The sequence below is a fragment of the Phoca vitulina genome, unplaced genomic scaffold (assembly GCF_004348235.1).
Source record: "Phoca vitulina isolate PV1807 unplaced genomic scaffold, GSC_HSeal_1.0 scaffold12, whole genome shotgun sequence".
NCBI classification, from domain to species: Eukaryota; Metazoa; Chordata; class Mammalia; order Carnivora; family Phocidae; genus Phoca; species Phoca vitulina.
The window spans coordinates 13,299,635-13,327,244 of NW_022589715.1; the positions used below are offsets into that span (position 1 = coordinate 13,299,635).

The 27,610-nt window shown below is 41.6% G+C and overlaps 1 protein-coding gene and 1 non-coding gene across 4 annotated transcripts; both read right to left on the reverse strand.

The window, feature by feature from the left end:
* Nucleotides 1-27,400, reverse strand: PTCD3 (pentatricopeptide repeat domain 3). Of its 3 annotated transcripts, XM_032410524.1 has the most exons (24): nt 27,265-27,400; nt 25,434-25,486; nt 25,285-25,321; nt 23,648-23,693; nt 19,233-19,301; nt 18,734-18,838; nt 17,481-17,604; nt 15,373-15,488; nt 14,128-14,195; nt 12,863-12,950; nt 12,301-12,361; nt 11,720-11,805; nt 10,897-11,041; nt 10,177-10,227; nt 7,817-7,906; nt 7,258-7,286; nt 6,309-6,415; nt 5,267-5,345; nt 5,083-5,173; nt 4,137-4,222; nt 3,495-3,643; nt 1,903-1,944; nt 1,131-1,289; nt 1-879 (listed from the first exon to the last, which is right to left on the reverse strand). In XM_032410524.1, the coding sequence occupies exons 1-24, from the start codon at nt 27,366-27,368 to the stop codon at nt 807-809; spliced, it is 2,058 nt and encodes a 685-aa protein (XP_032266415.1). In that variant the 5' UTR covers nt 27,369-27,400; the 3' UTR covers nt 1-806. The 3 variants fall into 3 exon arrangements, with proteins under 3 accessions (XP_032266415.1, XP_032266416.1, XP_032266417.1); XM_032410525.1 differs by lacking the exon at nt 7,817-7,906; XM_032410526.1 differs by lacking the exon at nt 27,265-27,400 and having other exon boundaries at nt 23,648-23,832; nt 25,434-25,448.
* On the reverse strand, nt 2,346-2,482 carry LOC116636527. The gene has a single exon (XR_004300366.1). It is a non-coding gene; the product is annotated as a small nucleolar RNA SNORD94 (small nucleolar RNA).
* Nucleotides 27,401-27,610: the final 210 nt, after the last annotated feature.

Below are 27,610 nucleotides of genomic sequence, written 5' to 3' on the forward strand. Positions count from 1 at the left end.
CGATCCCAGGACCCCGGGATCATGACCCGAGCCAAAGCAGCCGCTTCACTGACTGAGCCACCCAGGTGCCCAGCGGCCCTCACTTCAGACCACTTGTAGTACACCGAGTACAACTAAAGGTGCTGGCACATGGGGGGGAAGCAAGGCAGATGGAGCACTTTCATGCAAGTCCCAGGGCTGGGGGGGGACAAAGGCTGTGTAAAAGTAATGGGAATGCGTACAAATGCACCTTAACTACAGTGTTTATTTACAGCCTTCATTTTCCCATATGTGCAGCCCAAACACTATGCATCTTAGAAATGATGAAACAACAATGGCAAATTTCTCACCTCTAAAATACCCCTTAAATTGGGCTACTGATCCAGTATCAATGGAGATGTGTGTATTGCAAACCTCCTTTAGCCACCTGCTCGAAGACTGAGGAAGCCCCAGCATCACAGCATCAGCCCATGAAGGCCAAGTCCACGACGGGAAGACAAACCACACTGGACAGCAGTGTGAAGTCAGCTGAACAAACACTGCTCATGCACAGGGCTTATGCTGAAGCCAGGAGCCGTGTCCTCACTGTGTGTGTCCACAGAAATGAGAATGGTAGTGCTGCTTCTGTTTAAGTGGTCAACCCTGAATGGGTGGGTCAGGAAGTATCAAATTAGGAATTTAAATAGTCCATGCTGTACCTATTGTTCTTTGAAGTTCAAGTCTGAATTCTCTTGTTTTCTTCACGAGATAGTTGAACAGAGATGTCAGTTCTCAAGTTTAAGTACAACAACTATGCTAGGCCACAGCTGCTCCTGATTCGCCCACTTTTATTTGCCTTCATTGCTGTCGCTGTCGCTGTCGCTATCACTGGTCAGTGAGGTTAGGTTTCCCAGGGCTTCCCTGTAAGGAAAATAAACTAGAGGGTTACACTGCATTTTAGGCTTGGGGGAGGGGACTCTGCAACTTAAACTCTAATGAAAAGGGAAAAGTTTCCAAGAGCCAAATCTATAGGCTCTGACATGTATGACAAGTGAAATAAATAGCTATCACATCCTGGTGTTTTGCAAAGAAAAAAGTTCAGGAGAAAGAAAGCTATAAGCATTGAATGGGTAGATGGACAAATCGTCTGCTCCATCTGATGCAAGACTCACTTTTGTTCCTGGCTGATTGCAAAGTCAGCCATCACTCTCTGGGTGAGGCCTTCACAAACAGGCAAGCTGAAGGCACTTGCAAGCTTCACTAGCTCAATGGCCTGGGCAGGGCTGCTGGATGCTTTTGCACTGTCCATAAACTCATTCAACAACTCATTTCTGTAAAAGAAAGGCAAAATGTCAACATTCCCCAACCAAACCCCTGAGCCCCCTCACAGATTCATATGCAAAGTAAAACCTAGCATTCTATAAAGTTGAGTCATGAAATCCACAACAGTAGCTTTGGAGGTAAACTTACATGAAGACTTCCTTTTTTTTAAAGATTTTAAAAGATTCACCTGAGAGAGAGGGGCAGCATGAGCGGGGGCAAGGGCAGAGGGAGGAGAATTCCAATGAGAAGCCAGACATGAGGCTCCACCCCAGGACCATGACCTGAGACAAAGGCAGACACTTAACCAACTGAGCCACCCAGACACTGCCACGAAGACTAAAGGGTCAAAGATACAATGAACATTGACCCAGTATGCCTTCATTAAGGATCTGTTGTTCAGTGTATGCCCAGTGTGTTGCAATCAACAAGCACAGATTAAAAACAGTGCTTGCTTCAGGATGCCCTAGATGGTGGAAGCAATTGTCCATTTGCTTGAGCAGAAGAATGCTCAATCACTGTGACTGAGGAATGTGAAGAAATTCCAATCATCCCATGGTAAGAGTTAAGACCATGCAGCTAATTCCAAGATGTGCCCAGGGAGGCTTGTTAAATTCAACTTACCCAGGGATCTTATTATGCTTCTTGAAAAGCCCCAACATTTTCCTGTTCAAGATGAGATATGAGAAAGATACGAATATAAATAGCACAGAAGGTGAGCAGATGATCACAGCTGTTCTCCCATTGCAAGTTCCTGAAGACACAGACCTGTGAGCTCCACAGGCTCCCAGCCCTGTTCACATCTAAAGCACCTTCGGTGCTTCAACTCCCTCCTCCCAAACTTCACATAGGTACATTTCAAGTTTCACAGGCCAAGTCTGATTCATTGCCAGTGTTGAGAATTACTGGGGGGGGGGGGGTATATCCTCTTCTCGAGAATCACTTCGGTCCTCGCAGGGACAGAATGCACCCTGTGGGCAGCAGAGAGGGATGCAATAGAGTGCGATCTCTTTCCTCTCTTATGATCCCAGAACGGGATCAGTGTCCTAGAATTACATTGCGAAGAGCAGGCTCAGATTAAGGCATGAGTCTCATGTAAGTGCTCACCAGCATCCTGCCACATGCAAGACAAAGGTGGAACACATACATTCAGCTCCCATGATTCAGCTGAGGTCCGTACCCCTGCGCCAATCATCACAGCCTGATTCGTAACAAGTGCGTGTCAACCTGAGTTAACAAATTCGAGCATCACAGGTTTGTCACTAGCAGTGTAGGAGGTCATGTGTGTGATTTACACTCCTAAGACCAGTTTAGGCAGCAAAGCCTTCATTCACCAGCTTTTCCTGAAGACAGTGAACAGCCACATTTTGGGCTGACAACCCTATGTTCAAGTTACTTTCTTGTGTTGAAAAATCCATATACAAGTACCCCACTTACTGAACAAAAGTATTCTTTCTTCTCTGCTTTTAGAAAAAGGAATGCATGTAAAGTGTCCATTCACAAACACTAAGAATTAGTATGTGAAGGAAATGCTGATGAAAACACCTAACTGGTAGGTATACAGTGACACAAACCGAAGATGGTTCTAGTCAAGGCCATTTTTATTTTTACTTTATTTTTAAAATTTTATTTATTTATTTGACAGAGAGAGAGAGAACACAAGCAGGGGGAGTGGGAGAGGGAGAAGCAGGCTCCCCGCCGAGCAGGGAGCCCAATGCGGGGCTCGATCCCAGGACCCCGGGATCATGACCTGAGCTGAAGGCAGATGCTTAACGACTGAGCCACCGAGGCGCCCCTAGTCAAGGCCATTTTTAAATGTCAGTTTCTAGAAGTCCAAGTGCACAGCCTGCACTTGAAATACCTGGATAAGCCAAATGCCCAAGGCATTTTCAAAAATAAGATTCTGTGATCATTCTATTTAAGTGGACAGGACAAGTGACTACTTGCCCATGGATACAGAAAACAGGCAAGAAATAGAGAATTAGCCCTTATTAAGCTGTGTCCTCTCTTAAATACAACGTATATACTATACTGGTCTTCCAAAAGTTTCCTTTTCAGTTGGTATTTGCAGTCCCAGAGAAAACTCATTATGTAGAAAACTTATTTTTCTGATTACGTATCTAATAGTCAAATTAGAAAATTCTAGTGACCGGGAAAATGTTCTCTGAGATCCAAGTACAAATGCTTCTAATTTACACTTGTGGTTTTGTACTCACCAGGCTTCCTGCGTTCTGCCAGCCCTTAAAAAGAGGACAGCTATATAGTTCAGACAGTTGGCTGGCCACTCAGGAGCAATCTGTCTGGCATCCTGGCTCTCGTAAGTGGATTTGATATCTGCAGCACAGTCAGCAAACGCCACCTGAAGCTGAGAGGCCCTGAAGAGTCAGCAGAACTGCCTAGCTGGTTTTAGGAGAATCTAAGTTCAGAAGACTCCACAAAAGCGTTGACATTTTTGAGCTATGCATTTTACCATTTGAACCCATCACATGTATAGTACACAAGCAATAAAAAAGAACGTACCCTGCCCTGCTCTGGGGTAAATAATTTGAATATTGGCCACATCCTTCAAAAATACATTATGGGTTTTCTTTTTAGATGGGAATTTTTTCAAAAAGCTACTACTGTCAAGACAGTTTTGGACTGGAGGAACGAAAGTGACTTTAGAAATGGGATTCTGCTAATGGCTGGGTATGTTTAGATGTAGAATTTAAATCTGGGTTTAGGTAGCAGAATTCTCTGTAATGTCTCCCTGATGAAACCAAGGAACTTACCCTTACAAGGTCCACAATGTTAGAGAACATACTGGTTAGTACACATCTAATCACTGTAACATAACTTGAATCTGGATATAACCCTACCTCTGGTGGGTGCTGATCCCTTGCCATGAGCATCAGAATCTCTTCTTTCAGGTCATTGCGAGAAATGTGACCATATTCTTTACTATCTTGAAACAGAAAAAGAACATAGTGAATGGTGATCACTGTCATGTAAAACCAAAACTCTTCGGCTGACCTTTGTCCACTGTCACAGTTCTTGGTGGGTGAAAGTCAGGTGCTGACACTATTCCAGGTCTCCAGGAAACCAGCAGGATAATTCACGGTAAGAATGGATGAAGGAGCGATGGAAGGCAGTAACCTGCTCCCAGTCAAGTGCGAGACACAGCATGTGCACGACTCTGGAGCAGCTACCAGCTCCATATGGCAAGACACTGTTTTACAGCACCTGGTAATTGTCAACCATCTTTGATGTAACAATCACTAGAGCAATCTTGTGAAATAGGTCAGGGTTATGGTCTCAGTGTTCAGGCATGGAAACCTGAAGCTGACAGAAAACTCAAGTTGCGATCACCATCACCTAGCAGATGAGACACAGCATCTTCTGCAGCCAATCTTATACACAGAAACGCACAATCACGCCCATGTCTTAGAAACATATCACTGACTGGTTAACAATTGAGTCACAGTGATGCAGCATGGTACAGATGAATAACAAAGGCTTTGCGAATGGAGACCTGAATTTTGATTTAGGGTGTGCCACGTAATTAGCACTGATCTTCCCTTTGTCGTGTCACACAACGAACGCACAAAACTCTACCTTTTCCTGTCACAAAGGAACTTATTTAGGTCACTTTCAATGCATTTTTACTCATGCGATATTATACGCAATGTGAGTCAACAACCATAAAGCAGACCTTAACTAATATATTTAATTTAGTGGAAAAAAAAGGAAATTTCCATCCCTAACATTAATCAAAATGTAGGGCAATGAAGTGAGATGGGCCTGAACATACAAACTGAAACCAACCTTTCCAAATTTGAGGAATCATTTCTAGCCGGTTGGCCACATCCAATGCTTGGAGAAGGTCTATCAAAGTTTGGGAATGGGGAAAGAATACCTGATTAAGAGAAATACGAATACATTTTTAAAGTATCAGTCAGCAAAGATACCCACAAGCACATCTACAATGAGAGGTCATGAATCATCTTACTGAAGGTATCAGGTCCTTGTACCACTTCAACGTGACATCAATTTGTTCCATTAGACAAAGCAAACTGAAGAACCTGGAACTGTAATGGGAGAGAAAAGGTAGGTTTAGTCTCAGATCCCTAACAATAGAATGATTGAATTACAGCACAGCTATAGGATATGTTACACAGAATTTAAAATCAATTTGTAAGTTACAAACAATGTCAAGTTACATGGGCCAATGCTTGACTCAGGAGGTGCTAACTATGTTCTCTGGACTTCCCAATTAACACCTTCTTATCCTCAGCTGGCCATTCATGACTGCCTCCTCATGCTCTCAGCTCACAGTGAGCCAACAATGAATATCACATTCACTTTAAAAGCATGCAATGTGAAGCAAGGATATGGACACATAGAAGACAATCATCACATGCCTATTAACAGGCTGCCTCCTTAAGTTCCTGTTTTTATCTACCTGAAATCAAACTCATTTAAGGAGTCTCTTTGGGCTTCATCTCTGTATCTTCATCTTTAAAAACAAGAGGCTGGGGCGCCTGGGTGTCTCAGTTGGTTAAGTGTCTTCCTTCAGCTCGGGTCATGATCTCAGGGTTCTGGATCGAGCCACACATCGGGCTCCCTGCTCAGCGGGGAGCCTGCTTCTCTCTCTCCCTCTGCCCCTCCCCCTCCTCTAATAAATAAAATCTTAAAAAACAAAAAAACAAAACAAAACAAAAACAAAGAGGCTGTTTTGAGGTGAAATTGTTAGGGACCTACGCTACCATACATTCAAAAATATAAAATAGGGCCTAGAGAAAAAAGATATGTGTATTTAAAGCGTTACAAAGAAAAAGAGTCTAAAAGATACACAGCAGACATCTCCATACGGCAAATCAGTTTACCACTGCTTGAACTTCCAAGTGCTCAATTAACATGTACGGTAAGTTAGGGGCATGGTGCCTGCAGAGGTGACATAGGAGGGCTACCAACAGTCTCCCACTTACAGAACTAATGGTTGTTTAAAGAAGCTCCAATAATGCAAAAGGATACATTTCCAACACACTTACTAATAGAAGTTACGCCGATGATCTGGGCCAATGAATTTCCAGTTGTCTCCAGTGTTTAAAAGGCCATGTACTTGATAAGCAAGTTCTAGATCTCGGAGAAACGAGCACTGAAAATTTGCAAACAGTAAGCATCACTGAGATTTATCAGCCAAACAGTGGCTCATTACATTAAAAAGAGTTACTTGTGGAAATACTCATGCGGATTCAATGTATTACTGGTTGACAGCAAATGAGTTATAAGATTGAGGGGAAAAAAAAAGGCAAACCTCAAGTTATGTAAAATTTAAAACAAGATGATTTTGATCTAGTGATGGTACCTTTAGAAATCAATCCTATGAAAACACTTGGTCAAAGACAGAGTGCTCATTTCAGCATCACTATATTTGCAAAAAACCCCATGAATTAACTCCAAAACACACTCACAGTAGAAGAGTTAAGTAAATTGTAGTACCTCCCTCCTATGAAATGCTATGTTGTTGTCAACAAACAAAATATAATGGAAATGTGTCTGGTTGTGTGTGTTTGAATACCTAGAGGAAAAAACCTACAAGGATACACACTGAACTTTTGGAAAGCAATTATCCTTAGGGAATAGGATATGCTAATCCATCCTGAAACTGCCTAAAACTTCTTCTGATTAACATAAAATGGAAAACCAAAATTCAAAACAACCATTATCAATTTAAAAAGTCACAAACAGGTAAACATGAAATACTCTGAAACCTTATCTGAACAAAGGTGTGAAAAAAAGAAAACGTATACAATAAATAAAGGTAGAGATGCTATGTGAATTAGTATAGAATTTAAGAGAAAAAAAAATTTGGACCAAAAACGTAAAAGAGAAAGTGAAAGAATTAGGGGAGACCCCCAACCCTGCACGAGTTATAGAGGAATTTAAGTGGATAAAAGGAAAAAGAAAAACAGAAGTTAAACAAGAAACAGTACTTACAGCTCTCATGGCTGACTGAAAAAACATATCTGAAAATCAAAGTTCACAAAGTCTTGGTTACAATGGGTAGAATATATTTTCAAGTGAGCATTAATAAAAATCCTAAAAATCAAACTCAATAAAACTGTTAATGTGGGGCGCCTGGGTGGCTCAGTTGGTTAAGCAACTGCCTTCGGCTCAGGTCATGATTCTGGAGTCCCGGGATCGAGTCCCACGTCGGGCTCCCTGCTCAGCGGGGGGTCTGCTTCTCCCTCTGACCCTTCCCCTCTCATGCTCTCTGTCTCCCATTCTCTCTCTCAGATAAATAAATAAAATCTTTAAAAAATAAATAAATAAATAAATAAATAAATAAAACTGTTAATGTGTAAGTTAAACCTAAAGGAATAAAAACTCCAGGAGAGGAAGCACAGAGCAATGCTCCAGACGTATTTTGGCTTCTTCAGAATAATGACCATAAGACAACTAAGCTAAATTAAACCCTGTCCTGTCATAAGGTCTCTAATAATTGGCAATCGGGAAAGCAGGCTCTTTGTTGCACACAAGCAATTTCTGCGCATACCGTCATCTGGGTCCTTTGGGGAAAATTTCTTTCCTGTTAATTCGTTCATAATGTCATAGATTATGAGCGATGATCCTTTTGAAGGGTTTTCTGCAGAACGAAAAAGCAATTAGGCTTCATAAGGAGTCCCGTGTGTACCCCCACCAACCACACAGAGTGCAGCTCAAGGGGCCACACCTCCCCTTCCCCCTGCAGCGGACTGCCCGGCACACAGCTGGCGGAGCGCATGCTCGTGGAAGGAGCAGGTGCACACACTACAGAGGGGAACTCTCCATATGATCTTGGACAGTTCCAGCTCTTTGGCTATGTGCTCCCAGCACACTTGCCCTTCCTCTTTAATCTTGTCCCAAGCTTGACTTTCACTGAAGTGGGAGACACACACAACCTCACCAAATCTGCATACTTCGAAAAACAAACGTTTTTTTGCTAGTAATCATTTGTGTTACGTATAATCAGGATGAAAAGGCCAAGAAAAAGAAAACTGTAGAATTAATGGATCTAGGCAATCCTCTTAAAATCACATGAACTGAGTACTAATAGGTACAAAATGCACCTACACAATTCCCAACACATCACCTTATTCATACAATCTGTTCCCTACCTTATCCGCACACAAGTGATAGTGTAGTTTTAATGACAGTACAGATGTATTTCTACAATTTCCTCAAGCGTGTTTCCATTTGCTGGCATTTCTAATCATTTTATTAATTACATAATAATCTACATGTATCCTTTCTTTAGGCTTTCTCCTTTGAGTAAATACCTGTAAGTGGTTCCTGCAGGGAGCCAGTTTACCTACGTGTAAGGCAAACGGACACTTCTCCTCTGAGTCTGCCCCCATGTTCCCGAGTGTTACTTAGGAAGCAGGACACAACTGAACCGAAGTGATGTGTGATGGCAGAGAAAAATGCAACAGGCTTTGGGGTCAGAAACACTTAGTTTCACTATAACATCATCAAGGTGGAGTAAAATTTTAGAAGATAATTATTGTGGAAACTGTTTACCTGTTTCCAAGATAAAGTCTGTTACCTCTTCCCCCCACCGGCACCCTAAAAAATAAAAATCCTCCTCATAGGTGAGGATGTGGATTTTGTAAAATTAGTCCACCAAAACAGAGATAATCAAGTTCTTCTCTGTTTTATATATATAAAGTCAACCACAGGAAAAAGGACTGGAGCAGTCATTTCTGAACCCAGGGGTTCTTTCTCAGGTTGGGGCAAATGGCTAAAAACTGACAGACTAGGAGTGCCTACTGCATGCCTTCCAAGCAGAGACGAGACACTGGGCATAGTTCATTTCATCATTACAGCCCTATGGTATTCACTCAGGTAGGGTATCCAGTCCCTTCTGGCACAACTGGTAAATGACGGAGGTGAAATTTCAGCTCCAGTGTGCCTTGCTCTGGAGTCCGTTCAACAGAGCACAGCTCCTACAGGAAGTGGCTGACCTAAAGCATGTGACAAACGGAGCCAAAAGGTTCTCCTACAAGGTCAAGGTTACGGTGGAGCAGCACTGTCCAACAAGTCCCTGTACAAATGGGAATGTTCTCTAGCTGCGTCACCGCATACAGCAGCCGGGAGCCACACGTGGGTACCCAGCGCTAATTCGATGACCAAATCTTCAGTCCTTTAACTTTCATTAAGGAGGCATGTGTGCCTAACGGCTATTTGCCTGAAAAGCACAGCTCTGGAGGCGCAAAAGAACTCCAGACTAACATACCTTCTGACCATTTTTTTTTTTAAGTCTTTTTATTTTTAATTTTTTTACATTTTTATTTATTTGAGAGAGAGAGAGAGTGAGAAGATAGCATGAGCAGGGAGGAGAGGGGGAAACAGGCTTCCCACCGAGCAGGGAGCCCCATCTGGGGCTCGATCCCAGGACCCTGAGATCATGATCTGAGCCGAAGGCAGACGCTTAACGACTGAGCCACCCAGGCGCCCCCATTTCTTTGTTTTTAAAGATTTCACTTATTCATTTGAGAGAGAGAGAGAGAGCACGAACGGTAGGGAGAGGCAGAGGGAAAGGGAGAAGCAGGCTTCCCGCTGAGCAGGGAGCCCGATGTGGGGCTCCATCCCAGGACCCTGGGATCATGACTCGAGCCGAAGGCAGACGCTTACCGACTGAGCCACCCAGGCGCCCCACCTTCGGACCATTTGTAATTGTACACCAACACTGTTAGTACATTTAATGGCCCTGTCCCCTCCAGCTGGAATAACTTTTTGCTCAGGCTACAGGAATGTCAATTTGTGTTCTCTATTCTTAAATCGTATGTAGTGAAAGAGACCTGTAACAATTAATCACATAAACATAAGGGAATGTGTCAGCTTTCTATATAAATTAATACATAACGTCATACATACCATGGTGATAAAACAGCTGAATAATATAGTGGTATGTTGCAAGCGAGGGTTCTAAATTACCAGGTTGACAGAAAAAAATAAGACATAAGTCAAACACAGCTGTCCAAAAATACAGTTTACTGAGGCACACTGAACTAAAAACACACTGACCTTGGTATTTAAGTAAAAGACGATACATTTCTATTCCTCTGAACAAAGACCTGTCGTAGCTCATTTTAATTAATATTAAGTGGAAAGGGATCATAAACACTCTTAGAAAGCCTTGACATGTCATTAGTAAATGTTATAGCTAATGCACTTATACTATAATTCTTCATTCAAGAACACTAAAACATACTGAAGTGAACTGATGCCCAAACAACCTTTAATAATTACAGAAAACTATACAACATAGTAGCACATTTAGGTTCAAATACCTAATTATGCTAGCAAATGTCATGGGATTTAAAACTATTTAATTCTTAAGTGAACAGTTCTCCCCAAAAATCCATAGAAAAGTACCTAGAATATTAAAAGAACATTGTAATTTGCTATAAAGAGCATGAATATAAAGGGGCTCCCACCATTACTAAATACTTGTAATGCCAAATGGTGGAATGGAAGTTCTCAATACGTTATATAAACGGCAAAAAGTTTACCATCTCTTTTCTACCTGTCTGCATCTAAGACTTCTGGCCAGCACTGGCTCAGCCTCCAGGGAGGGACATGACACATACTCACCTATTCCGATGGCTTTCATTTCACGGAAGGTCTGTAAGGCTGGCAATCTTCCAAATGCATGAAATCTCCGGAGGCATTTCAGAATGGTATTAAATGTCTGTAGATTTGGTTTCACCTTCTGTGCAGCCATTTGTTTTAGCAGCTCCTAGTTGAGTCAAAAGCATAAGTCTCATTTACGCCTGGGTAGGTAATTTGTCCAATTAACTAATATTACACACTAAAAAAGAACTTGGCTCTCTGGCTAAGTCTAACGTTACTTAGACTAATATATCCCTAATTTAAGAATTATCTATTAGCAGGACCAGTCACTTTGCCTTTTAGAGAAGTCACCCCACCTCACTTGATCAAGGGGTCCAACTGTCTTCACCCTGCCTAGTAAAGCAAAAGAACAGACTAGAATGAACTGGAGTGTTTTCCTGTAAAATAAGCAGCAGTATGGTATAAAGACACATAAACCGTATGGTGTAAAAATATAAACACATTTCTATTCCTAAGTTATTTAAATCCAATGAATATAATTTTTCAGACTTACCTGATAAAAACATTTCAGTTAATATACATTCTTATGACTAAAAAACTATGATGAGAAATAAAGCAACTGAGGTCTTTCTGAACTCTGGGTCAGTTAACATTTCTTCTCACATGTCAGACACAGCTATTTAAACTACAGGGTTGATGGGAGGGGGTAAACACACAACCACTGAGTGCCCAGCGCTGTTGTATCTGCCATGAAAATGTGCAAAAAATGCTGTCTCCACCCCCTTTATTTCTAGGAAAAGGTATTTTAGGCCCATCAGAAGACAAAATGAGGGTTCCTCCTTACCAGTATATTATTCCATTTGTCCTCCATTTTCTTATTCACACTCAATGCTGTTGCTTCAATCAATGCGTTGAAGGTGTACACATCAGCTGTCAACACAAAAATCTGGGTTGAAGTTTAACCCCTAAATGCCTCAGTTTAAGGCAAAGAAGTAATACACATGTGGCCCCTCGCTCCCTTACCACGTGCCCACAACACTAGACAATCACCCCTGCTCTGGATCGCTCCTCCTGCTTCTATCTATGCCAATCAATACCAATGCTACATGAAAAGATAAAAACTGAGCTCGTAATTGAGGCAAGATCCAAATATTTTGCGGATTCAAAAATGTTATTTTATTTTTTTTTTTTTTTAAGATTTGTTTGTCAGAGAGAGAGAGAGAGATACCACAAGCAGGGGGAGCGGCAGGCAGAGGGAGAAGCAAGCTCCCTGCTGGGCAGGGAGCCCGATGTGGGACTTGATCCCAGGACTCTGGGATCATGACCTCAGCTGAAGGCAGATGCTCAACCAACTGAGCCACCCAGGCGTCCCAGATATTACAGATTCTTAAGTAAAGAAAAGGAATTCTCCACAAACGCACTTACCACGGAGTCTGTTGTTTAATAATTCAGTGTACAAGTTTAAAGCCTGCACAGGAGCTCGGTGCTAGGACAGAGAAAGCATAAACATTAAGCAACCTCTAACATGTTGACTTAAGAAATACTTGCACATCGACTGTTTTAGGGTTCGAGAACACAGTAGTAAACAAAACAGACAAGGTCCTGGTTCTCATGAAGTTTATAACCCACCGCTGTGGATACTTTGCCTCCCAGGTGACATGTATAATTCCTGGCGATATTTCTAGTTGTCACAACTGAGGGCTGGGGAGGATGTAGTACCGATATGCAGTGGGTAAAGAACAGGGAGCTTTTCTTTTTCTTTTTTTTTTTATTCAAACCCTTGTGTCGAGGGCTGACTTTCAATAGATCGCGAGGGAGCTGCTCTGCTACGTACGAAATCCCGAGAGAACAGGGAGCTTTTAAACACTCTACGTTGCACTGGAGGGCCCCCACGACAAAATTATCTGGCCCAACCGTCAATAATTCTGAGGGTGAAAAATCCTGACTTAGTGGAAATTAAAGATAAAAATAGAAAAATAAATGTTACCTTCACCATTCCTCGGATCATTGTGCAGTAGGAGTGTGAGTTTTTCTCTGGCATTAGAGCGAAGATTCTCTCAGCATTGTTTTTTGCCCTAGACACAGGAAGAGTAAACGAACCAGGGGAAACAGGAAAAACCAATAGCTATGACAATCTCTTGTGAGTTCAAAATGTTCCAAGCACTGTGCCAAGCACTTCATACACACAATTCCTACCATCCAGACAGAGAGAGAGAGACATGGTTATCATTCTGAAAAGTGGGAAAAACCGAGGCTCGAAAACCTCAAGTGGTCCGCGTCTTGGCAGTTGATGACAGAACCAGGACTGAAAATTTTTACAAAAAATATATACTCACAATACTAAACAAAAAGAAAAGTGTACAGAGGGTATACAGTGAAGTTTCCCCACCCTCTCTCAACCACATACAACTCCCCAGAGGCCACCATGGACAAGCAGTTTCTCCTGAATCTCTCTCTCGTATTCTAGCGTGTACGTGTCACACTCTGGTGCACCTTCCTTCCTTCCTTCTTCCCTATCAGTCAATCAATCAATCAATCAATCAATCAATGTAACCATGTTATAGAGACCATGCTGTATCTTGCTTCTGCCTCTTTACAGAGGTCTTGGAAATCAGAAGCAGGATTTGAGCCAGGATGGTATGCCAAAGTCCATGCTCTTAACCACTATGCGAAATTATTAAAATCTACTAAAGAAATTTAATGTTTGATTCTATTCAATTTATCACTTCAAAAGACTTCAGATATTAATGGTAGCTCTCCTCCAGATGTCCACGTGAAATCTCTCTTACACATTTCTGTTAACTTAAATTCTGAAATGTTAGTTAAACGTTACTCACCTTTTGTCTGGAAATGCTGAGTATTTCTGCTTGCTGGCCAGCAGCCTTACTTTAGAATTACATTCTAGGGTATGTGTATTCTTACGTAAACAAAATTAGCCAATCTTTCACAACAGGAGGTACATATTGCGAGTAGCACTGATGAAACTACCCAAGAAACCAACATTACGTGAGGGTGACATGAAGTGAAATGGGGTGGGGGGGGCTACAAAGAATGAAGTGTCAACCTTGTACTGCTGGTTGGAAGTAAAGATCCTATGGAAACGAGCTCTAAACGCATATGAATACCAAGGTCACATTTGTATTGTATGCTAAAAACAAATTCTATTTTAGAAAACTTCAGGAGCACCTCTTCGGGAACATGCCAAGCGCCATAAAAAACCATACTACAAGGTTCTAATGATGTGTAACATACCTCCATGTGACTCCAAACTGATGATCAGCCTTCTTAGATTTCTCATCATTTTCCTCCGCGGCCTCCTCCTGAAATGAACCATCAACAGAAATAAAACAAAAAAATGACAATGCAATGCATTTTCCTACTTAGAATACTTAAAATCCCAGAAAGGCAAAGGAAACTTCGGAAAAATAAAATACAGATCCAACAGAAGGTGAAGAAAAGAACCAAGTGTTCATTTAAAAAACTGGTAATTTTTTCAGCATAAATCAGCTCACTGAGAGCTGAAAAGTAAAGCTAGCACTTAAAACGAGAACTGATGGCCTGGAGATAGATGAAGCCAGTTCCCTGCATAGCCTCACTCAGAGACAGAAACTGGAAATCCAAACACAGCCTGGCTTGAGCTGGTTCTACCTAGCTTGATCCACACAGAACTAACGTAGATGCCTATACATTTTAAAAGACTTAATTTACTCTGTACGTAAATACTCAATATTTAGTGGAGGAAAATTAGACATAAACGGAAGGAAAAGCACTTTTCATTTTCCCTCATGCATATGAAAGTATTTCAAAAAAATTAAATATTGTCTGCCTATCTTCTCACTTATCAATATATGGTGCATCTTTCCACAGCCAAAGAGACCTACACTACACCACCACCACATTACCATAATCCAATGACATGCCACTGGACATCCAGTTTTCCACATTTTTGTAACTACGCGTACGAATATTATAAAAATGACTTATATAATCTTTGTTCACATGACCTAAAGATGTCCTTGGGATCTTTCTCTAGAAATAAAACTCTTGGGTTGAGAAGTTAAGATAGGCCTCCCTATCTACAGGCCAGCCCTTGGCACAATACCGCCCTCTACCCCCAGCAGTGTGCTCACTCCTCTGCCCATGTTATGTATGCATTTTTTTGCGGGGGCTGGGGCCCTGGAGGCTTTCCCTGTTCCTTACACATCATATGATCACTGTAACTAACAACAACAGAAGAATGTGCCTAAACATTTCTGGCCAAAGCTTTGCCTGCATGTGGTAGGCCAGGTCAAAATATTTTTAAGAAGGAAACCAGAATTAAAATAATTGTTTTAATCTTTCTTCCTCCAAACCACTTTTTATCAAAGCTACTATACCATATCACGTCTCAGAACAAATCTCTACTACCCTAACATATGGCGTAAGAACCCGCCTTATGTTGAAATGGTTATTACTATCACAAGAAATTTTAAAAAAATCACTGCCAAAATCCATTACCAACTCTTCTGATTTTTCACTTTTCTGAAAATGATAATCAGCTGAGGGCTCCTTGTCACCATAGTAACACAACAAATCCAAGAGACTATTACTTGTTTCCAAAGATATGGTGGTTCCTGCGGGTAGGAGAAAAAAAGGGAAAGAAACATTGAAACAATAAAGAACTGAAGCTCACTGGATTAAAATTCTTCACTTCTTCTACAAACTGTGGCTTTCTTGGCTCGTATTTAGTGTCATGAACCATTCTAAGAATGGATGAGTACGCACTCCACATCAACTTGGAGGAATGCAGACAGGGACACAATCCCTACTAACCATGGGGTCTGACAGGAGGGACTAAAACACAAGACAATGCCTGACCCTGTGCTCACTTATTTTACATACTCATGTCCCCAGAGAAACGATCTCAAGGTTTTAACTATTGTTTCCAAACTGAACACTCTGCAAATTACTGCCACTTAGTTCCCCTGGCCCAGTTCCATTTTTTAACAAATGCAAGCAGAACTATTCCACTTGGATCCAGGCCCTCACTGGAACCCTTGCCTAGAAATACTAGCATAAATGTCTGATTATAGTAGCTTTTAAAAGAGTGATACTAGGCGCCTGGGTGGCTCAGTTGGCTGCCTTCAGCTCAGGTCATGATCCCGGGGTCCTGGAATCAAGCCCCACATCGGGTTCCCCCTGCTCTGCAGGGAACCTGCTTCTTCCTCTGCCTCTGCCTGCCACACCCCTGCTTGTGCTAATTAATAAATAAAATCTTAAAAAAAAAAAAAAAAAGTGATACTCAAAAACATTATGTTCCTGTCTTGACACTAGGGAAAAAAAGGGAACAGGAAGTATTATTTTTTCCAAAGAAAATATACTAATAAAAATGCCAATCGGGAAATTTAAAATCTCCGAAAAGAGCACGGCAGAGTGGAGAGAAGAGAGGCTACGGAGGGAAACTGGACTGGCTGATCTTACCATCTCAGAACTGTGTATCCCTGGAAACTTACTTCATAACCAGCTTCCTTTATAAAATGATTATAAAACACAGCACATAATAGAATTAAATTAAGTAAGTGAAATGTCAGGCAAATTGGTACTTATTAGGGGCTTGACACTAAAACTTCCTCCAACCCCCCCCACGACGTATCGGCTTGTTCTGTGGCTCCGAGCCGCGGGTCTGACACGCCGTCTTTAGAACCGCTTGCTGAATGTCTGCGTGCGCCTACAGCACAGTGCATGAAACTAGAGCAAGACAGGTCTGAGCACGAAGTGCTTGAATGCAGTCTTAGCGTTTACCATATTCAACGAGCAGAGGCAAAAGCCTCCCTCAGTTATAACGTGCGTCAGCAATTCATCTGCATATCCAATGCCAGAGCAGACAACACACCAAAATTCTCCAATTAGATACAGCTTTCTGTGAAGGTTTCTTGTGTTCGAGAATACACGGAGTGATTCCGTCCAGTTCCTCTCCTGTGTTTGACTGCTTGTTATCCTAAGTCACGGAACAGCACTCTGGAGTCCACTAACTTACAATCCTGCTGCCTTTGATGTCACTACAGGTACACTCGTCCCCTGGCAGTTGACAAGCCATGCAGTTTAGACCTATTCTGCTAGAGGGTCATCCAGATCAAAGTCAGAGAGCCAGAGAATGAGAGACAGAAATTCTGAGAAATTAAGTGATTTTTCTTCCAAGGCCACAGAGCTAATCAGTGTTAGAGTTAGAATCAGTATCCCAGTTCAGTGCTCTTTCCTTTTTAAATATTCCTCTCTTGTCTATGTCTCCAAACATATTTAAAGAGTACAAGAAATCTGAATACAGTTACGTACATGCCTAACGTTAAAAATGGAAGCCAGGGAAGAATGGCTCTATAATTTCTCTATCTGCTGCACAATACAGCCCAAGAGCACAGTAAACTAAGTTGCAACTCCATCTCACTTATTTCACTTATACTTTGAAAGGAAAGCTGAAGCAGAACTTAAAATATTATTAACTGTTAAGAGCATGAACACTGCATCAAGCAGAGATCCTTGTAACTTTTGCTCACAACCAGCAGGATCACGTAACCATAGCCCACTTCCAAGCCCACGTTCCTAGGAGTGCTTTAAATGAACTGAGTCACCTGCTTGCAAGAGTTGATCAAACATGTCCACAGAAGCTTTCACTTTTTTGAGTTTGATTCTTTCCCTCAAGGCTGCTTCACTTATATCTTCAATCTGAGGTTCAAAGTACTCAGGCATTAAACACTAGGAAAAGAAAATGGCTAGTTACCACAAAACAGGTAAAAGGGAGCAGGACTAAACTTTTATCACCAACACACTAAAATAAAACTTCACTGTCCCAATTCATGTTTCATGCACCAGGCACCAGGTGTACATCTCTGCAGGGACTAGAAAAAAAAAAAAAGAAAAAAAAAAAAAATCGAAGAACCCCTCCAGGATCCAAAACAAGATCAATTAACTATCTCCTAGCTCAGGGAGAATTTAAAAGCACCCCAAAATAAATAAATATTTAATTCATATCCAAAGAATCCGGTTTCCAACTAACTTCCCCACCCTCAAGTTGAACTTGTCTCGTCCCCTGCCGAAAACTATCCTTTCTCCTTTCCTTCCAATCTTGTTTCAAAGTGTCAAGAGTATACCTGGTTTGCACAGGCAGAACCCTTTCAGCCCTGATGCTTCTTTTACTCTAAAAACATTGACCATCACCAAGGTAGGCTGATTTCATCTCACTCACTAGTTTATTTCAATACTTATTGAATGCCATTTTCTGCCAGGCACGAAGCGAGGCACTGGAGGCACAGATCAAAGTCCTTCTCTACCTTCAGGGTCTCCGCATCTAACGGAGAGAGCAAGGAAGGAAAGAATCACAGCACAGCGTGAATGTAAACGACGAGCGCGATGGCTGACACGCCGCGTGCGCACGACATTCACGCTTCATGACTACAGGACACAGAGGTAGTTGGAAATACAATTGGAGTTCAAAGCAAAAGGCAGAAGGGGTGACACACTCTAAAGAGAAACCAGGACACTGGACTATCAAAGTAGAAGGACCTGGGCCAAGACCTCCACATTCAAGGGGTGGATAGAAAAGCTACTGAAGAAAACTGAAAAGAACAGTCACAGAGGTAAAGACCTAAGATTCTGGTGTCACAGAAGCCAAATAGGGAAAACAGGATGAGGAGCAAATACAGACAGGAGTTAAAAAAAAAAGAAAAAAAAAGTTACTAGTGTAAGCAAAGATAACTATACACATCAAAAGACTTCACCCAATACTGAGAACATTCAAGTGGCTACTGAAATATTAGCCATGAAAACGTGGTTTAATTTACATTTACGTAGTAATCCCCGAAAAATCACTATTACCTCTCCTTACCGGTATATGAGGTTCAGCTATGTCCTTTTGAAAATACTTGGGATGGGAATTAATAATAAACTTTGCTGCATTCTCCCCAGACTTCTTTGCCAATAAAAATGAACGCTATATAAAGAAAAAGATTTAAACTGACTCAAGAGATGAAAATTATACCCTCAGCAAGCCTCCCCCTCAAAGAATGCAACAATACATAGAAAACCAATTAGAAGTTAAATTACACATGTTATATATCCACCTCTGCTACTGAGTGTGACATTTTAGGTCACATCTTATATACAGCTTGGGGTACATAAAACCAGTGCACTGAAACCGAGTGGACTGCTCCAGTGTCAGAGCCCTACGTATTAAATCCCAAATCCCTTCCACAGCCAATCTCTAAAGCTTTGAAACTGTTACCTTTTCAAAGGTTTTTACACCGAAGCTAAATTCTATATCTGTGTTTGCACCCAAACAAGCAAGATAAAATATAACGCTGGAAAAACCACAGAAGGACACTCACAGATTCCACAGAGGATGTTGGTATGAGGTAAGGGTCATCCTGAAATGCGTAAGGGGCAGCTGTGATGTCCTATGAAGACACAGAAATCTCTTTAGTTAGATTTTCACTAAGATCTTGAGTTTTGATGACCAAAAGCTCTGTAAAATAAGTTTTAATTACATATGTAACACATACAGAAAGGTGTGTATAGTGAAAGAAACACCAATACCTATACCACACTCTCAGCTCTGTCATTACACACCAAGCAAACAATGGCTCAAACCCCCATGACTGCTTCTTAAGATTTGAGGGTGCTACCAGGAACTACTGATGTTTTAAACGAAAGATCCTCTGAATTAACTAGTGTGGGCACCAGTGTCCTGCATTCCTTCAAAGCCTGGCCACTACCCACCCAAGAATCCCTCCTCCAAACGGAGGATACTCTTGTGCCCTCTGGGAAGGAGCAAACAGCAGCTTCTCCTGCGTCCTGTTGCCGGAGGTTCCATACACTTTTTCACACTGTTCTAAGAGGAGAACCCTGAACAAAACTCCTCAGTACCACTGAAAACCTGCCCCCCAATTACTTCCTCTACTCCTCTCTTCTCCCTTGGAACCGCCTTTCCTGGGCCTTCTGGGACCTTTGTTCCATAGGAAAAACTCACCCTATATCCACAATCTCTCCTGACTGTCCCCTTCATGCCATGTCTTACTTACTTGGACTCTCCAAGGGACAGCTTCCCTGCAACTCTCAAGGGAAGGCTGCTCATACCTAAGGCCTGGAGGTAGGATTTTTTTTTGGGGGGGGGGTCTCAGCCTCCTGCTGCCACTCTCAAAACCCATATCCCTTCATAGTCATGGGAGGCTCATTTCATCCAGTCATGTCACTCTACTAAATGAGGCAGTCATGTAATGGTAAACCAGAAGTGGCAGTTCTAGGTTAGTTGCCCCGGACTACTCATTCCTTGATTACAAACTAGTGCCTGGCTCTGGTTCTGATCCTCTGCACCACCCTTGTTAGACACCTGTTTAGGGCCTCTAGTTTTGGTGACATGCTGGACTTCTTTTAACTTACTAGACTTATTCTTCCTATTTATCTCCCATTTTCCCTCCCTCCATGATTTCCAAGTCCTCCACGGTCTGCGTGGAACAACTCCACTCTGGCCCCAGAGCTCAGATGCCTCGAACCAAACGGATCCCCAAAGTGAACTTTCCTGAAGCTACTGCCTGTCCTGCCTTCTCTCAGTGAATGGTACTGACCACTCTGCAGTCCAACCTGCAGATCCTGTCCTACTACTTCCATTCAACTGAGCTATCATCAGACCCAACCATCGCTAGTTCCTTAACTTCCCCTACCAACTCCACTGTCCCTTATCCCAACTGCCATGGCCATAGTTCAGTGCCTTCCTATTCATTATTTATAGAGCACCTTTGTGCCAGGCATTTTTCTAGCTATAAGGGAGATAATAAGATCACCCCCCACCCCAATAAAGCTTACAGTCTAGTGGGGGGGAACCTACAGAAAGTAAAAATAAACAATATATAGTGAATTAAAAACAGTTAACTGCTATGCAGAAAAATGAAGTAGAAAAAGGGACAAGAAAGGAGCAGATCTACAACCTAAGTGGGATGGTCAGGGAAGGCCTCACTGTAAAAGTGACACTGAGGCAAGGAGCTAAGCAGGTGAGGGAGCAAGTAATGAGAGTATCTCAGGGGAAACAGTCCAGGCAGAACGAACAGCAAACCCTAGACCCTGAGACAGAGGTGTGCCTGCTGGGAAACAGAATTAGCCAGGCTCGGGTAGGGTGCCCAGGAAGACAGCAAGAGACGCTGTCAGAGAGGTAATGTGGGGGTGGGGAGGATCATGGGAGGGCCTTAGGAGCCCTCATACGGACTTCAGTTTTTACCCCAATTATGACAAATGAGAGGCCACTTGAGTTCTCAGGAAGGAGTGATGTGATCCAATATTTTACTGGGATCATTAGGGCTGCCTAACTGCGAGCAGTCTGTGGGGAGCTTGGGCAGTGGAAGAGAGAGCTGTGATCAGTCCAGGGCAGTAAGAGATAATGACGATGACTTAGATGACTAAAGCCGCCGCGGTGATGACAAGCATTTAAAATCTGATAATGTGTAGAAAGAGTTACCAGGCCTGTGACTGCTGTCCTTAGAAAGGTCTGCTTGCAAGGCTAGCCCTTGGCTGGCACCTGGAAACCTGGATTTGGGAGGGTTCCCACCATCCCCAGTACTGATGAGATTGGCTCACTGTGCCTAAACTGTTTGTGCAAATGTGGCTTACAGTGAACTCCTGCCTTCCTTCTGAAAGTCTGGAATTCTGGTATGTGCCAGGCACAGGGTGCCTATGTGGCCAGACACCAAAAAAAACCTCTGGGCCCTGAGTTTCTAATGAGCTTTTGTGGCAGATGTTTCACACGTGCTGTCACAACTCGGCTAGAGGAATTAAACATGTCCTGTGTGACTCCACTGGGAAAGGACTCTTGGAAACTTGCACCTGGTTTCTTCTGGATTTCACCCCATGTTCCTTTTCCCTTAGTCGACTTTGCTTTGTATCCTTTTTCTATAGTAAATCATAGCTGTAGGACTATATGCTGAGTCCTGGGAGTCCTCCTAGCCAATCATTGAACCAGGGAGTGGTCGTGGGACTCCATGCACATGTATCTTGAAGGAAGAAACAAAGGATTTACTAACGTGCAGCATAAGAGAAAGATGAGTCACAGGTAACTCCTAGGGTTTTGACTCAAGCAATCAGAATAATGGAGCTGCTGTTGAGGAGATAGCAAAGGTTTGGGTCTGGACATGCTAGTTTTAGGATCTTTATGCTACATTAAAGTTGAAAGGTTTCCCATCTCCACAGGGCTGTCTTTTCTAAAATCTGGTTATCATACCACTGCTTAAAACTCTTCAGAGGACTTGAGTCCCCAGCATAGCATTCATCATCTTGCCTATTTCTCATTTCTCCACCCTTCAGATCCTTCATTCCTACCATACCAACTATGCATTCTGGGCCTTTGTGCCTCTGTGCACGGTGCTGCCTTTGCTAGGAATGCTCTTTCCCACCACAGTATCCTTGCTGCTCACCTTCCTAGCAGCAATCCAATTATCAGCTCCTCTGGAAGTCCTTCCCCAGCCTGGGTTCCGTACCCTCTTCTCAGTGCTCCTTCCTGCTCCCTCTCTAGGAACTGTGCAAGGGCTGAGTTTATTCTACATCCCGCACAGTGCCTGGTAAGCATCAGAAGGGTAGAATATGTAGTTACTGAATGAATAAGTGACTATATCTTGGATTTTAAGGGCCCAAACCTAGACAAATCAGACAACTGCACACATAATTCTACAACTTCTTTGATTTGAAGGCCATTCTCATTAAAAAACTGAGATCAGTCTCAGAGGACCATTACTCCAGTTTACAATGCAGGTGCCTATTTAGAGATAAGTGAACTGCTGAAAATCTCTGTCTTGCTAGCATGGAGAGGATTATAAAAACCCCTTCTGAGAAACTGTTAGGATGTATCGGGGTATATTTGGCCCAATACTCCTTAAGTTTAACATCTACAATAGAAAACAATCCTGTAAATCTGTGACAACAGCCTTAAAAAGGCTTAGTATCCATGCAGATATTGCAGCAGTTGATGTCTTCATTATTTTAGACATTATCCCCATACTTGAAATTAAAAGTATAGTTTTCATAGAACGAAAAATATAATCACTCAGAAAGTTCCATTTCCGGGGCGCCTGGCTGGCTCAGTCAGTAGAGCATGCGACTCTTGATCTCAGGGTTGTGAGTGTGAGCCTCACGCTGGGTGCTGAGATTACTTAAAAGAAAAAAAGTTCCATTTCTGAGGCATTTACCAAGGTTTCAGTTTATCTATCAGACTACAAACTGTTTTTGAATTGTCAACAGAGCAAGTTATTGACAAATATCTCACTAAAATGGCTGCAGTAGTAATAAAATAGCCAGCATTTAAGGAGCATTTCTTTTGTGCTAGGCACTGCCCTAAATCCCTTAATTATACACTAATTCTCACTATAACCTTGAAGTCTGATGCTATAATTAATCCCCACTTTATAGATAAACACATAGAAACGTCAAGAGATAAAATAACTTTTTGATGCAGATCACAAAGCTAGTTGCTCAGCTATGAAACGAAACACTGGCTCCAGGACCCACATTCTTGCATAATTTACAGCATGGTAGATACAGTACTTCTCAAAGCTGGTCTACAGATCACTTGCATTACAATATCACACCCGAGCCAAAAAAAAAAAAAAAGATTTTGAAGATAAGGCTTGGACCTAAGTCAAGGACTTTCAGAGCCAGTTCCTTTAAAAGCTTAGTTTCCCCATTTGTCACATGAAGGGACTGGATTAGATCATTTCTAAGAAACTTTCAAGACCCACAACAAAAACCTAAAATTCCTACTTACCCTATTCACTGTGGACGCAAGTGCTTGAAGAACAGCCACTTTATCCCTAAGAACAAGAACCACAAGTTGACCCATGTCAGAGATTTCCATACCCACAAAATGAACAAGTGATTCCACTCTCAGTATGGATTGGCCAATAAAAAGTTCAGGTCTCACCTAAAGCCAGTTCTTATTTCTCAAGATCACTAGAAAAACAAACGAGAAAATGAGAGAACTGTCCTACTCTTTTGCCTAAAGGTGGGTAAGTACATGTTCCTACTATACTTTGCCTACCCTCTCTGGCATTGTCCATCATACCATCTCCAAAGGGCGAGCAATTTGCACTCCTAGCTCATAAAACCATCTACCCTGAATCTTACCTCGTCCTATCCATTTTCCTACGCGTTCTTTTTTTAAGATTTTATTTTTAAATAATCTCTATACCCATGTGGGGCTCAAACTCAAAGGCCCCATTTTCCTATGCATTCTTACTGCACTTTCTGGGCTACCCTTGCTTCTTTTATCTAAAGTGGTGGCTCTTAACTCAGCTATATATGAGAATAAATCAGAAGATGCACTCTGGACTTCCTGAATCATCCCTAAAATCACTATACAATTCAAATTAACCTGTTCACAACACTGCCTTTATCACATCACATTCATCTATGAAAACTCACAATGACCCTGTATAATTTAAGTCTTCTATGTTACCTGAGTGATCTAGGAAATCACACTCTTAAAAGGTGATGCCTATCTAAAATGAGGCAACAAGAATTTGTAGTCCTTACGGCTTCTTCCAGGTCTAAAAGCCTAAATTCCTGAGCACGGAAATCATCACTTTCTCTGTAAGGAATAGTATTTTTTACTTTATCGGTCACAGGGACTCTGTTGTATGTTATACCAGTAGAGCATAAAGGTAGCCACAGACAACATTAGCAAATGAGGCTACACTCCTTTGAGCCTGGTGCTGTCGTTACCCACGTTTTACTATGGGATAGTTGGTTAAGTAACCTGCCTCTGAGTAGTGATTGCTGGTAATTTTATTTCCTTTTTGCATTTAGCCCCCCCCAATAGTTAATTACTTCTGTAACTTAATAAAGTTTTTTCTTTTTTTAAATGAACTTGAGTCTTCAGGTCCTACTTGGAGAAGACCTGGCTTTTTGAGGGTCATAAAATGCACTCAAAATCATTACTATAAGAATTCTGTGAAGTTTGAGTTCTCACATATTCAACAAATGTTGAATAAGGCAATTTATTCAAAGATCTACCTAGTTAGCTAAAAAAGGCTAAACTCTGTCCACACTATATTATTTCACTTTATTGAAGACTGTATGGATAACACTTCTGTCTGGTCTCTCAACCTTCTAAGAACTTTCTTAAACGAAAAAAAAAAGTTATTCTAATAATGATGTTCATAATTAATCATTATTATTTAACTATTAACCAAAACTCAGTTCAGAAGATCTATGTAAATCTCATGCCCCATTCACTCACTACTCTCCACCTTCCTCTTTATGTTCTTTTTCAACTCCCAAGTTTTTCTCCCATCAGCTGTTTTGTCTCTGAGGAATGCTCTCTACTTTTCTTCATGTCATTGCCTCCTTACCTACAAATGTTTTGCACTCAGTTTTGCACTTGAATGAACACTGAATACTCACCAGGTTTTCTTTTTTGGAATGACCACTTCTTCAATCCCTTAATTTGAAAATAAAACAAAAGTAAATTGGTTTCCCAATACTACTACTACTACAAATAAGTGCAACTTGTTAACACAGAAACGAAATTATTTCAATATATTTTTATATACCTGTTACGTTAGCTCCTTCAACCTTTGCGATGGTTGCACTTCCAGAATAAAATCTGCAAAAAATAAAAGCCCTAAAGTAACACTCATTATTGAGGTTTCCATCTCACCTCCACCTATGTGCATTTTGAACCCAAATTTTCCAATTGTCATGGATCAAAATAACTGAATGATTCATATCAATGTACACTGAAAAGACATGGCCTGAACAGTAAGTTCAAAACCATTACAAAATAGATACAAGATACAGACACAATATGGTCGACATTTTTTAATCAATCTCATTAAATAAAATCAGGGAAAAAATTTCAATAGCACTTGAACCATTGAAGTAGCTGATTCGAAATATAAGGGACTTTCAACTTTGGTAATCTAAAATACTGAGTTTGTTTGGTAATCTAAAGAGGGACGATTTAATGAGCTCCTGATTTTATATGAATAACACCCTAATGATGATAAGAGTATCCCACTTAAAGCAATTATGATAAATTATTAAGCTAAGATCATCATGGGCTTTCATCCCACTTCATTCAACAATCAGGAATTTGCCAAATATGTACATCCTGATTTAAACTTGAAACGGCCGATATTACTTTTTATCCAAAATATAGAATCACTGACTCATGACTGAGTTTTAAAATGTTCTGGTAACACTAAGAAATACAGTCAAAATATCACACAGTCACATACAGTATTATCTTGTGTATTCCTTTCCTACATGGCATTGGTACCATTCCTAAAATTGCCAGAACGTGATTAGATAGAAAATTCACTTCCTCTACTGGTATCTGGTCTCAATCATCATTTGAAAACGATACTTTTCTGCTAAGGATCAATTTCAGAGAGGGATCAACTCTTTCAAATCACACTATTTGTCTCTCCTGACATTATGATATAGTGACCACTGTTGTCCTGTGGGTAAATGCAGAGGGAGAGATGCTGCTGTCAGGCAAAGGAAATGAATAGAAAAATATCAACAGTGGCACTACCAGGAAAAGGACTGGGATAGACAGCAGCATTAAGGCTTCTACAGTACCAGGTGGAGCATTTTCTCCTTTTTTGAGAAGTTGCATGAAGGTATTGCATATAAGACGTATATCTGAGGTTACACAGCTCACTTATTCCTCACCATTTTTTGGATGGTTATTACTAGCTGCAGTCTACAAAAGAGAAAATCTGTCTATTAATCAACTAAAAAAATGGCACAAACATCGAATCCAAATTTGGGGTTTTCCCAACTTTTCATTACAAATTACTGACTCTATTTCCACACCATCACTGTTTGTAATTAGTGAAAAAAAATTAAATACATACTCTCAGGTGTGACAATCACAGCAATCCAAAGGCTGTGCTCAAATCTTTTAGACTTCTTTGTTTTTATGAAAACCTGGATAATTTCTTTGGCCAACCATCCCCACAACATCCAGCACACAGTGGCCCTCATAAACTGCCTTTAATTTGGGAAAATCTTCAGAGATCCCCATTTGATAAAAATGAATAAGGGCGCATACTTTCCTGTTTTTATTAAAACTTGGGACGGGGTTGCTACTAGCCACATTAAACGCAATTTCCACGAGAGCAGGATCTTAATCTTGCCGACAGTTCTTAAACCTAGGATAAGCCAACCATCCAATAAATAACGCTCTAACACTTGAGTCTCAAGCCCTTTTTCCAGGACTCCAGCTCCGCGTGCCGGGCTAACCACGCGGCCGCGAAATTGCGCATGCGCATCCCACTCCATTGTACCTAGCTCCCCGGTTCTCAAAGAAAAGCTGACACAGAGGACGAAGTTGGCCAGGGGGTCTTTCTCTTGGATTCTCCATGCGTGTCTTACCTGCAACTGGGTGTCTGTCCACACGGACCTGCCCGCTGAGCCGTTAGGGTCAGGCAAAGCTTGCAGCGGAACCGGAGCCAACGACGCGTCGCGACCGCCGCCATCTTTGGCTTCTTCGCGTAGCATGCTGGGAAAGCGTGACCTCGACCTTCAGGATCACCAAGAGGGAGGGCGGGGAATAGCTCGGCTACTGGCTGAGACGGAACAAGACAAAAGCGATCAAGAATTAGGTTAAAAAAGCTCGTGGTTCGAAAGACTTTGTTACGGAAGCTAAAGGCTCAAAACGCCCCGTTTTTCTCGAAGAAATTTTCCGAAACTATTATTTTAGTGACTTATATGTCTTGAG

What these genes read in the sequence shown, in the direction of transcription:
- PTCD3 (XM_032410524.1), bottom strand. Translation starts at nt 27,368, where the DNA reads ATGGCGGCGGTCGCGACGCGTCGTTGGCTCCGGTTCCGCTGCAAGCTT. An exon ending in CAGTTTGGAGTCACATGGAG is followed by an intron (nt 12,951 to 14,127) that starts GTATGTTACACA and finishes TCCTGTGTCTAG; the next exon opens with GGCAAAAAACAATGCTGAGA. An exon ending in GATTCCTCAAATTTGGAAAG is followed by an intron (nt 4,223 to 5,082) that starts GTTGGTTTCAGT and finishes TTCTGTTTCAAG; the next exon opens with ATAGTAAAGAATATGGTCAC.